Source organism: Triturus cristatus, chromosome 8 (genome assembly GCF_964204655.1).
Source record: "Triturus cristatus chromosome 8, aTriCri1.1, whole genome shotgun sequence".
Classification (NCBI taxonomy): Eukaryota; Metazoa; Chordata; class Amphibia; order Caudata; family Salamandridae; genus Triturus; species Triturus cristatus.
Genome location: NC_140591.1, coordinates 1451740070 through 1451754289, shown reverse-complemented (window position 1 = coordinate 1451754289; position 14220 = coordinate 1451740070). Strand labels below are relative to the sequence as shown.

Sequence of the window (14220 nt, the reverse complement as noted above, 5' to 3'; positions counted from 1 at the left end):
CACTTTCAGAATCCTCACTCACGCCTACAAATGCCTACACAACAACGGACCCAAATACCTCAACAACAGAATCAACTTCCACGTACCCAAACGAAACCTCCGATCTTCCAACCTCGCACTGGCCGAAACCCTGCGCATCCACAGAGCCAGAGCAGGCGGAAGATCCTTTTCTCACATTGTAGCCAAGACCTGGTACGAGCTACCGGCAGACATCAGGCGCACCCCGTCCCTGAACACCTTCAGGAAGACCCTCAAGACCTGGCTCTTCGGCTAAACAGATCTAGTGAGGTTAATTTAGGGACAGTGAATGCAATTGTGTTACAGTTTGAGAACGTATTTTGAATTCACATTTTGCCCATGTTCAAGATCCCTTCTTTGCTGTATTTGATCAATTATAAAGGGCTAGAACGTATCTATTTTTCTGCAAGTACCATTCCCTGGCTGCCACCCCAGGGCTACAGTTTTCTACCCAATTTGCTAACATCATTTGGCCCTACCATGAAAGGCAACCTGTGTCACTCGACTGGATTGCTTATCGTTAAAAACTGAATTGGATTGGTATGTTTATGCACTGTGCATGATGCCTGTGCATGTTTTTGAACTTATCTGTATGGACCCGTTAGAGTGACGGACCTTCATATTGTCTTCTCTGGTGGTGCTCTGGACATTGTTTTTAATTAGGCTGTATAGATGGGTTTTTCCTCCTATACTTGACACTATAGGGGTGATATAGTGTCCTTGCTCCCATTGAGCACACCTACTCTACAAGTGTGTATTGTACTTTCCCGAATTTGTGTATGTGCTGGCATCCTTGCTTTACCATTGTCATCCTCTATGTTTGTATGTTTGAATATAATGGTCTGCTAGGCACTACCAGAAAGTAGGAAACAACACAAAAGATTGAACTATTAGGCACTGTATAATTGCTGTTTCTGTCTCACTAGCTAAATAGCTGTACCTTTTGGCAAAACTAATGGCCAACTTTAGAGATGACATAGATAAACTCCTAGAGGAACTCTTTCAAGGGAGGAATCTGATAGAATGACAGGGAATAAGGAGAATAATGATGGTCTTCGATCTAAAACTAGAAAAATGACGCAAACAGGAATCTTCACGTTGGTGGGATGACACCATTCTGGAAAAGTATCTAGATATGAAGCTGGTCCCTAGGGGGTTAAGAATTATCTTTCCCTCCTTTGATGACCTTGATAAGGACCTAATACTGGATTGGGAAAGTCTGCTACATAGTTCATCCTAGAATATGATGACTATTGTAATCCAGCACACAGAAAGGAAGAGAGCCAATATACTTCTAGAAATAGAAACGCTAGAAGATGAGATTAATAGATTAAACCTACCTGAGGCTACCCAAAAGAATTACAAGATCCTGCAGGATGCCTGTGCATGCTACCTTGTTTTACGCAGAGGTTCGAGAGGAACAGTAGAATACATTCATGAGAAAAATGTCAGTGCCATTAATATTGCAAGGATGCCATATGGCTTTCTCGATATATATTCACCAAGAACTGTTGTCTACATCAAAAGACTTGGGAGGCAGCCATGCCCAGTGCAGGAAAGAGCGGTGGGCCAGTTGGGGTGGAGGAGGTGTATTTCGACAGACTATGACGAGGGCAGTTTAATTATTTATTTAATTTTCCCTTGTGGTCGTTTGTCGAATCCCCCCCAACCAGTCCCCAAAGCTCTTACCCGCACGGGCGGCGGCTGAGAGGATATTAGAACCAGTCCTTTCCATCCATTGGTCCACTCAACTGTTACTTGCATTTCCTTTCGAATGCCATAGCATGCAGTATGGGCTCAGCCCACTGCAGCTATTGGCTAGCTTGCACTGTGATGGCACTTTGCCAAATCAAATGTGCACAGCTGCCCAATAGGAAGTAGTGCCCTTCAGTGACAGGGATATTAGGCCAAAACTTTATTTGGCAGTGCTTTTTTCTTGCCACTCATCATCCTTTTTAATAACGTTTCTTTACACCAATAAGTATCACAGTCTTCAGTTTTCTACATTAAAACTAAAACGGATTTCTATATCTGTTCTAAGTACACATGGCCTCTAGGAAGCACAAATACTGTTCTATTAAAATTTTATGCTATGGTTTTTATTTCCAAACAATTTTTTTTTAGTACAAGCATAGGACTGTCATGTTTAGGCAGCAACATGGTTTTTTGTTCCCTTGTTTTTATTTGTGTGGCCTAGGCTTGCAATAAAAACATTTTAAAAATGTAACCATCGCACCACGCTGCCAAGGCTAGACCTACTGGCCTTGCCAATGCTAGTTTCTTTTAGAAGCGCTGCAGGTTCCCACTGACTAGGCGTGCACACTTACAGGAAAGCAATTAAGTAGTGGGACCATGCAGATACCGTAAGAGAAAGAAAAACAAAAAATATTATTACCAGCAAAAAGGAATGAATGAAAACTATTAGAGCTCACATCTAAAACCCAATAATATCTAGAGGGACCAGACCTACCATGCATTAGAGTGAATAATACATTTTTTCAAAATAGTTATCAGAACTGAAAACCCACGCAGAAATACTGTTAGCCAAAGGGAACGTGGTCCAAAGAATCAACCTGCATTGAGGCTCTGAAATCTGATTTTTTTTAGCAAAACAATCTCAGTTTAGAAGCATTGGAGAGGATGTTGTCCACCAAGACATCATTTGTACACATTGTGCAAATTTGTTTTTAAATTTACCAGCAAAGATTAGAGCTCACATAGAAAGAGCTATTACACTATTCTTGTCTCAGTACCTGCATTCTCCTCCGATTGGTTGAAGCCACAGATCTGACAGATGCTGCGAACCCACTTGTTCATCTCCTCCTCCGTCTCCGCCACGAGGTAGAAGGTCCTGTCGCTGGTCTTGATGTCGAAGACATAGCTGTCCTGCAGCTCCTTCTTGTTGAAGGTGAGTCCTGAATCCACCTGCTCACAGAAGCTGAGGTTAATAACGCGGATGGGCTTCTTGGTGTGGTCATTTTTGTAATACTCGAGAACGTCGGGGTCACCGCTCATCCTTCCGCTGCGCAGGATAAACCAACGCTTCTTCCATGCCTAGTCAAGAGAAAAAAACAACAGGTTACATTAAGTTGAAAAAGTATGCAAGTCTAAAGATGGTATCAGAGCATAAATGAAGTTTCCAAGGCATTATCCGGAGAAAATTAATTTCCTTCCAAGCTATGTGGCAGCACAAGAGTGAAGGGCAATTATCTCAATGATAATGCCCTACAGAATGTTCAAGAATGAAATTAGAACATGCTAAGCTGCTGCAGTTTAGAAAACTAACTCCGAGTCTTTAATTTTAAAAAAGCAAACATAAATTGTGTATTTTTGCCTAATTTCATTTTCAGCAACACTGGTGGACAGGCACTGGCGTGTGACATCATATTGAGTACTTTGAGAAGCGCTAAGTAGCAAAAGCTGAACATGAGGCGAAAGTCACATTCTGATTGGCTGGTAGATATATATTACAACACCTGTTACAACTTAAGGTGAATATAGTCTGCTTTATTGCCTGCGAGTGCCCTCCGTCATAGCAAGCTGATTAGACAGCAGACCCTTAATAGCCTCAACGGCCCAGTAAAACGCTGGTCCAATTGGACTGGTCTAATGAGCCACCCAAATCCATTCAGACTCACTCCAGAACAAGATTCCGTCCACTACTTTACCCATGTACTGTGGGTATAAGAAAAACTTACATTTGAGATTACTTTTTAGACTAGCTATTTCTTAAAACTCCTGCAGATTTTATGAAATGAAGGCTAACATGTCACAGGTGTTAACATTTGTGGACTTTCCACCAGACATCTGACACAGCCATCACGTCTCACAACAAACAGAATAGTGCAGACTCCTCCCTGTTGGCTGACTTTGTGCATGCGTGACTGACACATACATGTTTGGCAATGAGTACATGCGCTATTGAATGAAACCTATGTAAATGCGCCTAATAGCATAGCACGTCATTTAGGGGTAGCTCTCTATTGCTACCCCAGTTCGCTGCTTGTGTTCCCTGTGGACTTGCTATGAGCACACCACACTTCCTGTTTTTTCATGATGGCTTACTACCTGTCTGAAAGGTTGAAATAGGGACACATGTAGTAAGGGAAATGCTCCCAGAACGTTATAACTAAGATTTATCAGAATTGTGATTTTTATAGTGGTACACTAGCAGAAGTTTTATTTTTATTTTTAAATCTTCAATATTAAGAGACAATCAATTTGATTTTTGAGAACAATATCTAGACGATAAATTGAAAAAAAGAAATACTGCAATGAGAATACAGCTTACTTTTTACTGAAATTCAGTCTTGAAGCCATTCGCACCTTCTGCACTTCCGCCAACCCTTGGCAGGGACTATTTATACCCAATGAATTCTTATCTTTTTTCCGCTGCATTTCGAGGCTCTTGCACTGAATTAAAAATATTACTCTCCTTTGCTAGAGACTGCTGAAATTTGAAAATGCAACCATTATTGATACTCTTGTCAACTTCGATCCCACTTGGTAATTCTTATATTGCAATATCTATGAAATCCCCCAAAGTATCATGGGCGCTTATGTAGTTATTTCCATTCAAAACTATCGGTTGTAAAGTTCCTTTAGAATGCTTGGTCATCAAACGAGCAGAGATTAAAAAAAAAAATCTCTACAATGTCATAAAGCTACTTATTTTAAGTCTAGGTTGAGTCCTATGATTTGAGCAGAATTCAGCAGATTCCATAAAATCCGTCGGAATATTCTCGGAACCCTATGCAAGACACAGATTTTCATGAGCAATACTCCTCGTCTATACTTACTCGTAAGGATTGTCCAAATGCGTAAGAATGCTCTGATTGTGTATTAGCACATAAAACATTGTTGTTACTCATCACAGGTGCGCACACACACATGCACACACACCCGCATACCCTGGTATAGTGGTGCTTGCACATGAGGACACATTAACCAGAAAAGTGCCTGCCCAGGATTCAATTACTGAATTTTAGTAGACTCGGATACTTGCAAAATTAGGATTACCAATTTTCATTGCACTGCACCGTATCCTTAAAGATGCCGGACATTACTAGGGAAGAGTGGACAGTCGGCCAGAAGATGGTGCCGTGATGACAGGACACTGAGCAGTGCCACACCCTTCTGCCAGTGTATTGTTGAATTTGTGAGCATCTCTCTCCATGGCATCAGCTTGACTACACATTTAATAACTAATTCTCTTCACCACCCATTCTTGCCTCTTCCAAGTGGGCCATCGCTACCATGGAAGCGTCGAAGGCATAGTTACTTAAGTACATTGCAAGGAAAGAGCATGGATGTTACACGTCTGCAAAGAAAACTGGAATACCCCAAAAGGTAATGAATGCCTGGACTTCTGATGTAAGATCCGGTGATATGTGGTTGACAAATTGATTCCTACGCGTGTTTAAAAAACAGCATCACAGCAATGTTGAAGTTAATAGATCCCCAGGTTTCTCCTCTCAAGGATGGTGTGTGCAAACTTCTGAGATGTGGGTGCACAATTGAGGGTTGGGTGTAGAAACAGCGTATACTCTATACGTCTTCCTAAGGTTCCTCGTTTTTGGCTACGGAGAAGGTATGTGTCGACCTCAGGGGTGTTGTGCTCCCACAGTTAAAACCCTCTTGCAATTCACCAGATTCAGAGAATTATTCAAACCCTTTCAAGCCCGAGCTCATACGTAGTTATGAGTAATTCAACAAGCTGGTCAGTTTTGCGTGCTACTGTGGGCCTAAGTAGAAGAAGGAGTGATCGAAAGATGCCTCAAATAATCAACATTTTCACCCACGCCTCTTGTGGATTATCCACCAGTTTGAATTCTGTACACGAGGAACATCCCACTGGGGGAAACACCTTTCCCAAGCTGTGCTATTTGCACCAAAGATGGTGGAAGTTGGTCTCCCCTGTCTGCAATGGCAGACCCATCATTGTGTATGGCAGAGGCTGTACCATGAAAGACCACCATAAGGAGGGTGTGGGACTTTCATTAACAAGCATTGGCATAGCCAATAGGTCTCGCCTTTGGGACCTTATAAGTGTTTAGTTATCCAGCACAATATCCTTGGTGCAACATCATCAACTGTTACATGGCTGAACACTTATAAGGTCTCAAAGGCGAGACCTATTGGCTATGCCAATGCTTGTTTTAATTGTTTTCAGAGACCATTAAGAGGGAAGGGAAATGTCAAAGAGGAAGGAGGGGAGGGTATGGGAAGGGAAAGGGAAGGGGAAGGGAAGGCAGGGGTGGAGTGAGGTAGAGGGGATGGGAAAGGACAGGAAGATGTTGACACAAAGGGAGGGAGAGGAGGAGGGGGGAGGAGAGGGGAGGGATGGGATGGAAAGGGAAGAGTAGAGAAGGGAAGAAGGGGAGGTGGAGGGAGAGGACAAATGGAAAGAGGAGGGGAGAGGAGAGGAGGGAGGGGGAAGGGAAGGGAAAAGTGAAGAGGAGGAGAAAGGAAGATTGGGGGAAGGGAAAGGAAAGGGTGACAGAGGGAGTGAGGATAGAAGAGTTAGGGAAAAAACTAATGGCAGGAAAGGGAAATGGAAAGGGGGTGAAGGGGACAGAAGTGGAGAGATATGAACTTGAGGAAGAGAGGGAAAAGTGGATAAGGAAGAGCATGGAAAGAAAAACGTAGGACATAGAAAAGAAGAAATGAAGGAAAGGGAAGAGTAGGGTGGGACATGTGAGTGGAGGGGACAGGAAATGGAAGATGAAAGTGGAAGGAAAAAGGAAAGATGAAGGGGAGATAAGGAAAGGAAAAGAAGGGGACAGAAAGGGAGAGTAGGGGAAGGGAAGAGAACGGAAGGGAAGAAGAGACGGGAAGGTTTAGTGGAACAAAAGGTGAAGGGAGGGGTAAAGGGGAGGAAAGGGTAAAGGAGAGGGAGGGGGGGTGGGGAGGTAGAGGTAAGGGGAGAGAAAGGGAAGAAAAAGGTCAAGGAATGGTCATGGGAAAGGAGAAGGGAAGGATAAGGGGTAGAGAAGGGAAGGACATGGAAGAGAGAGATGGAGAAGGAAGGAAAGTGATGAGGAGGAGGTGGATGAGTGGAAGAGAATTGAAGGAACAAGAAGGAAGGAGAGGGGAAAGCAAGAGGTGGGAAACAGTGAAGGGGGAGGGAAGATGGAAACCAAAGGGGAAAAGGGTGTGATGGAGAGTTAAGGGGGAGAGGGAAGGGAAGGGGACGTGAATGGAAGATGGGAAGTGAAGGCAGGTGTGGAGTGGGGTGGGGTTGGGAGTAGGTGGGAGGAGAGGGGATGGAAAGAGAAGGTCACGGACAGAAAGGGAGAGGAAGTGAGGGTTATGGAAGGTGGAAGGGTGAAGGAAGGATAGGGAAGGAAGGGAAGGGGGGAAAGGAGAGGGTAAGGTAAGGGGATGGTGAAGGGGAATGGGTAGGCGATGGGGAAGGTTTTTTTTTTAGGAATAGGAAGGGGACGAGGAAGGGGAATGGTGTAGGATGGGTAAGAAAGAAAAATGTGAGGGATAGGGAATGAGGGAAGGTCGAAGGGAAAAGAAGGATAAAGGAAGGGAAGGGATGGGATGGAAAGGAGAGGGAAGGGAAGGGAAGGGAAGAAGAGGAGGGGAAAGGAAGAGGGTGAAGGGAAAGAGGAGGGAGGGGGAGGGGATGGTGAAGGGGAATGGGGAAGGGAAAGAGGGAGGCTGAAGGATGGGGAACGGAAGGAAAAGGTGAAGGGAATGGAATGTAATGAAAATGTAAGGGAAAGGGAATGGGATAGGAAGGAAATGAAGGAACAAGAAGGGTAGGAGGATAGGGAGTGGGAGGGTGGGGAGGGGAACAGAAGGGAAGAAAAGGGAAAGGGGAGGAAGGGAAAAGTAAATGAAGGAAGGGTAGGGGTTGGAAGGGCAGGAGGAGAGGGAAGGGAGAGGGGAAGTGGAGTGTGGGGGTGGTGAAGAGAACGGGATTACGAAGGCAAGGGAATGGGGAAGGTAAGGAAAGGGTGCAGTGATGGTGAAGGGTAAGGAATGGTGATGGGAAGGAAAGGGGAAGTGAGGGCAAGGGGAGGGAAGGGGGAAAGAGCGGGAATGGAAAGGAGAAAGGAATGGTGAGGGGTCGGTGAGGTAAGGGAAGGGTGAGGGAAGAGAAGGGAGAGAAAGAAAAGAAGGGTGGCAAAGATGGAAAGAGATGGAAGGGAAGGAGGATGGTGAGGGGGAAGGGAAAGCGAAAGGCACGGGTAAGGTGAGGGAGGTGTGAAAGAACAGTAAAGGATAGAAGTAGTAGGGGAGAAAGTAATGGTTGGGAATAAAAGGGAAAAGAGAAGAGGAGAGATAAGAATGTAAGGAAGAGAAGGACAAAACGTAAGGGAATAGAAAGAGGGAAAAGAAGGGCAGGGGAGGGCAGTGAATAGGGAGGGTGCAGGGAAGTTGATCTGAAGAAAAAGGAAGGGAATTGGAATTTCAAGCCAGTTTCAAGTAAGTTTTCAGTTCGTTTTCATGTCGGTTTTTAGTTCGCTTTTCGTTTGGTTTATGTACTCACCTTGTGCCCTTAAACCCATTCTTTCCCTTCCTTTTTGGAGCCGGATCGGCCTCCTGCAACTTCGTAACAATGGCGTAGCTAGCACTTTGGCCCCCGTTTTTTGGGGGGGAAGGGGGGTAGTCTGCCGCCTCAAAATTCGTACACGTGCTGGCCTCAGCTGCGGTCGCCAGCAGTGATCCTCCCTGTCTGGTGTCCATGCGTGCACTGCTGCAGCTGCCTGGTTACCAGCCTTCTATACCAAGGACACGTCACAATGGAGACTTTCAACATGTCATCCCTCACACGTCATCGGTTTACGGGTGCTTCCATACGTTTCTGTTTAATGAGGGGGCAGGCAAGAAACGATTGAATTAAATTTCCTAAAAACAAACTATTTAATCACAAAATGATCCTTCGATGAAACTAAAAGACGATCCCATCCTACCCGACTTTCTTTCATCAGTGGCCTCTCCTTTTCTCTCTGCTATGGCAGAGGCCCCCCTTCTGCACGTTCCCTGGACCCCGTGACATCACATTGGAAGTCCCGTCATATCATAAATGTTCCATTCACGGGGTTCTGCTTATGGTGCTGCTGGGAAAGCGCAGAGCTTTTATATTAATTTAAAACGTGGAGTTTTCTCAGTTTTCGTTTTAAATACATGGGGGCTTATTTACAAGTCCCTTGCGCCGGTGGTACATCACTTATTCCCATTTTAAAGTGACGCCCTTGCGGGGCAGTGGCTTGTAAATAAGCTACCTTCAACACAAGGCGAATTGGCACGTGCACTAGGCGCACGGCGCAACCACTGTTGTGCTAATAGACCTTCCTTTGGCCCCTTGTGAGCTGCCGTGGGCTGGAAGCCTGGAGGCCTACCACATCGAAGTGTTCCGCTTTCTTCTCCGGACAACAGTGCTGTTTTGCACAAAGATTAGGGGGGACTGTTAAAGATGGTCGCAGATAGGGAAATGTAATGGACTGGTCACGTAATGAGCCGATTGATTCCAGGGAGATCAAAGGGGAGCAATTGAAACCAGGAGATGGCCTAGAGAAAATAGGAAGAAGGTGAGTAAAGTAAGCAAGGCAAGACATGCGAACAAAAGAAAGAGACAAACTGAAGAGAGTTGAGCACTAATGGAGGGACAACCCGGAGAGAATGGGAAGTGCCGCGGTGAATACAAAGAAAGAAACACAAAGATTGGTGAAACATACACAATAGGATGGGTGCCGAGAGACGGGTGTACACGGTGAGCGGGAGCGCGGTAGAGGGAGTTCAGTGATACAGGCATGGGGGTGGGGTGAGGCAATGGGGAGGGAAGCAGTTAAAAGGTTACTGGGGTAGATGTGAACTAATGGACACAGACAGGGACATAGAAAAAGCGAACAAACAGAACAAGATAAAGGGTGGAGTGGGGGACAGCAACGTCTCGCAGAAAAGGTAACGCACTGGGTGGAAAGAGTTAAGGCATGCACCGGCCAAGAAAAAAAGCGAGAGAGGGGGAGAGAGAGAGAAAGAGAGAGAGGGAGAGGCAGAGAGAAAGAGAACGCGAGAGGAGAGAGAGAGCGGGAGCCCGGGAGTGAGACACGAATCCAAGTTCTGCTTGTAGTATGCATCAGTACTGTCCTGGGAGCGCACGTGAAAGAGAGAGGGGGGGAGCAGGAGGTGAGCCCGGGAGTGGTGCGCGCGCAGTCTGCTCTTTTTGGAAGCACATACTCGTGCGTGTGGCGCGCCCCTACGCGCTCCCACAAGGTGGATGCCGCCACAAGCACGAGTATGTACTTCGAAAAAGAGCAGAACGACGACGGCTAAAGGTCCTCCTAAGCAGCGCATGCGCGCTACATAGGCGAGACCTAAAAAGTAAGCAGTGTTACTATTATGTTGGGAAACCTAAGAATGTAAAGCACATAATACGTAATCAGTGAAAATCCACACGACGCATGGGCGGCGGAAATCCCACTTCACTTTGAGAGTACATTGCCAGTGCAAATGTACACCCAATATGGATGGTGGTTAGCCCACTATTTGACACGAGTATACGTGAAATTTCCCCTAGAATATAGATGCTCGCAAGTCACAGCCAAGATGGCAGAGGACCCAGTCGTGCCACATTAACGCCTGGAAATTCCGTCAATAAAAGATAGTTTAGGTAGCAATTTCCATCTGCGGTCATAAATATCCACAGATGAAGATCTGACATGGAGCACGTGATTTATTAGTTGTTACATGGATGGGCCACGGAAAAGAAGTCCTTTCCCATGACTCCTGCTGTCACGTCTGCCCGAGATCAGCGACTCAGGATTGGCATTTCATTGGATTGTGACCTTTGCAATGCCATTCAAAACAGTCTTGCAGGGCGCTGCCCCTCTCCACTTCTGTTTAATCTGTATCTGTGTCCTTTGGCTTGTCGCGTCATGCTTATGATGCTAAATTTTCGGTGCATGCGGCTGAGAAACAGATCATTTTCATCCTGAAAAGTCAACTCGAAAATAGGTATAAAAACTAGTCATCCTCCTTTGAGGCTACTGGTGGAACGCCTGTTAATTATAGTGCTTTGAAACAGTAGAAGAGTGGTATGAAAAGCTAAATAAAAAGAAGTAATTGCTATTATGTATGTAGCATTTTTTAAAGTAGTAACACTTCCCTTTATATTGTGCGGCCACTTACACAGTGCGCCTCTTGCCAAACCCCAACTCAAAGCTTGAGTTATCCAGAGCGGGGAAACAGACTGCTGTCCTAAATAGTTGGTCATCATGAATGTTTGAAATCTGATTGGGTTTATCCATGGTTACCAGATAGATACAACCACAAGGCTAGGGAAATGTGCAGGTGGTATGATGAGCCAGGAGGAAATGTGCGGAGGTCTCAAGAGAAAGACGCTGGGCTAGTCCTGGCTTCTTACATCATAACAGCATCATTGCTGGTGCTTGCAGTCCAGCATCTATAATGAGGAATGTAGAACTGCAAGTACCAGTAAGACCATGTGTGTTAAAAGAAGTGGCCCAATATCTTGCACCTGGCACGGACAATTTAGGAGCTTTTTTAGGTTTCGCCTACAAACTGCTTTCAGCTGCCTGTTGGCTAAGACCTATTGAATATAATGCAATACACAGGGAGGAACATCCCATTGCACATCATTGGTTGGCTTTGTTGTCAATTTTCTTTTCTTTGCCTCTTATTCAATGGCTTTCCTTCCCCTTTTTGTGTTTCTCTCCCCTGGAGCATACCTGTTTTACAACGTTTTCTGACAGGATGAGTGGTATTCATCTACTGCTTACAATGAGGGAGTTACCTTTTTTTTCAGCACTTCATGGGGGTGTATACATTTTTCCTTCTCTTTGCCTTGTGTGCTTGCTTACGTTTGCTTTTCTGACACTTCCTCCACTGTGCCTGTTGGGCCCCCCACACACTTCCTCCATGCCCCCCCCCCATTACTGGCTTTACTTTACATTTTATTCTTCTATTTTTTGCTGTGGTGCTCTGGCTGCTGCACACTGCCACCAGGCCACATATTTCTTTCTAGCCGAGTGCTGGCATGTTGGTTTTTTTTTAATTCACCCTTTTAAAATGAATGTTGGAACAGCAATTTAAAAATGCCAAAATGGGCACTTATGCATCACTATGTGTCACTCAATGAGCATCAGAGGCCATCTTGGAATGGTTTTCTTTTATTAGAAAACTCCGTCCAAAATGGCCACTCGTGTCTGCCTGTGCTGTCATGCAATGATGGACATTTTGGATTTTGTTGAGGTCAATATAAACTTTAGGGGTGTGAGTGAACTGGACTGGTGCTAAGTAGGCCTGGGCGAAGCACTACGCTACGCTCGCGTAGTTTGCGAAGTTCGCGCTACTTCGCGCTACGCGAACTGCACGTAGCACAGTGCGAACACGCGTAGCGTAGTGTTGCGTAGTGCTGCGGTCATTTTTTGCTTGCTCGCGGTCCTCAACGTCAAGTTGGCGACCGCGAGCAAGCAAAATGACATCCTGGCGAGACTTTTTCCTTGTTCGTGATCGCGAGCATGGAAAATAAACCTCCCGGCGAGATTCCCAACGCGAGAAGGTCAGGTTTCTCATTGCGAGGGGTCGCGTATGCTCGCGACCGCTCGCGATGAGAAACTACCAGTTCGCGTTGAGAAAGCTGCAGCTCGAGTAAAAATCTACTCGAGCAGCAGAAAACTACAGCTCGCACTGTGCAAGATGCCATTTTCAATGATTGCACAGTGCCGGTTGCTTGTCCGCACTGTGCAATCATTGAAAACAACATCTTGCACAGTGCGAACATGTTACTTCGCAGTTCGCGAAGTGCTACGCGTAGCTCGCGTAGTGCGAACTTCACTTTGCGTAGCTTCGCGAAGTGCTACTTCGCGAACTACGCCCACCCTTAGTGCTAAGGTGCAGCCTTGGTATACTACCGTATATCCAAACTCACATAAAAGGGAAACTAAAATTATAGTTGGAGCACCAAGTTGTGATTCAAGAGGTTCAATTTACTGTAGTACTTTAGAATTTTAGTATCAATGAATAATTGAAATATACAATTTTCACTGCACCTACGAATAAACTTTTTGATACTATAGTCCAAACCTGAACGAGCATTGAAATACCTTCTGCATTAATGGTGCGTTTTGTGACTTCTAGCAGAGGACTCTTCAAATTTGTAACTGGACAACACAATACTTTTAAGAGAAGCCAGTTTTCTATCAAGCCTGCAGAGTACCAGGAAACCATACCTTTTCTTTTCTTTTAATCTTTTACCAGGATCCTGGTCGGTTTACCACCCTAAATAAAGCATGTGAGTGAACGATCATGGCCCTCTAACAAGTAGCTACTTTCAAACAATGCATCCACCAAATCTGACTGGGTACAGTATTACGTTTAATAAAAGTGGAGGTAAATCTACACCTGGTCTACGAAAGGGAAATGTCTGTTTTACCTGGAGTGCTAAATATCCTTGCACCAGTGCTACTGGTGGAACTGAAGAGAGAGTGTAATGAGTGAGGGGTTATGGAAGGGGTGCATGCCTTGAGTTCAGTGCAGCGCTCTAGACCAGGGTTCCCCAAAGTCAGTCCTGGAGGGCCGGATCCATGCCAGATTATTAAGACAACTACATTTATCTAAATAGAGATAAGCCAAAAATCTGGCATGGATCAGGCCCTCCAGGATCGACTTTGGAGAACCCTGCTCTAGACAAAGTTTCCAGAATCAAACACACAGAAGAGAGGTGCCGCTCTCTTCACCTCTCCTTCCTGCCCCTAGCCTCAATGGTGAGGGATGGGAAGCCCTAGCAGGAAACTTGCTGTGTTTCCTGCGAATTGGTTTATCTTTGGGTTCTGAACATCTAGTATTTGGATTTCTGGGCTAATGACACGAATAAACTGCCTCTATTTGCCTGTGCACTTCCCTAAAATGAAAAGACGATTTTGTAGTTAGTTAACTAATTTACAATGTCGAAAATAATCTATGTTCATAAATGTTGCAGGCTGCACAAAGGTCAAATCTCTCTTGTAAGCTTGCAGGGGGGTTCCCCACTGACATCTAGAGAAAACTGTGCCACGTGTACATCTTTAGCCTGTGTTTATTTTGGAAAAGAACGCCATTGTTGTAATTAAAATGCAAGATTTAACAATTTTATATGGCTAATTAAAATGTCCTTTATTCAACGAATTAGTATCGGCTAAAAAAGCAATATTTGAGCAAGCACCTAGAGCTAGATGCCACGTAATG

The 14220-nt window shown here is 45.1% G+C and overlaps 1 protein-coding gene across 2 annotated transcripts in view; it reads right to left on the bottom strand.

The window, feature by feature from the left end:
• The window catches only part of GAB2 (GRB2 associated binding protein 2), a 480907-nt gene that overhangs the window by 147513 nt on the left and 319174 nt on the right, over positions 1–14220 (bottom strand). For both annotated transcript variants that reach the window (XM_085623240.1, XM_085623241.1), the window contains one exon: positions 2772–3072. In XM_085623240.1, coding sequence (XP_085479366.1) covers positions 2772–3072 — 301 coding nt within the window. The remainder of the gene's footprint in view (positions 1–2771; positions 3073–14220) is intronic.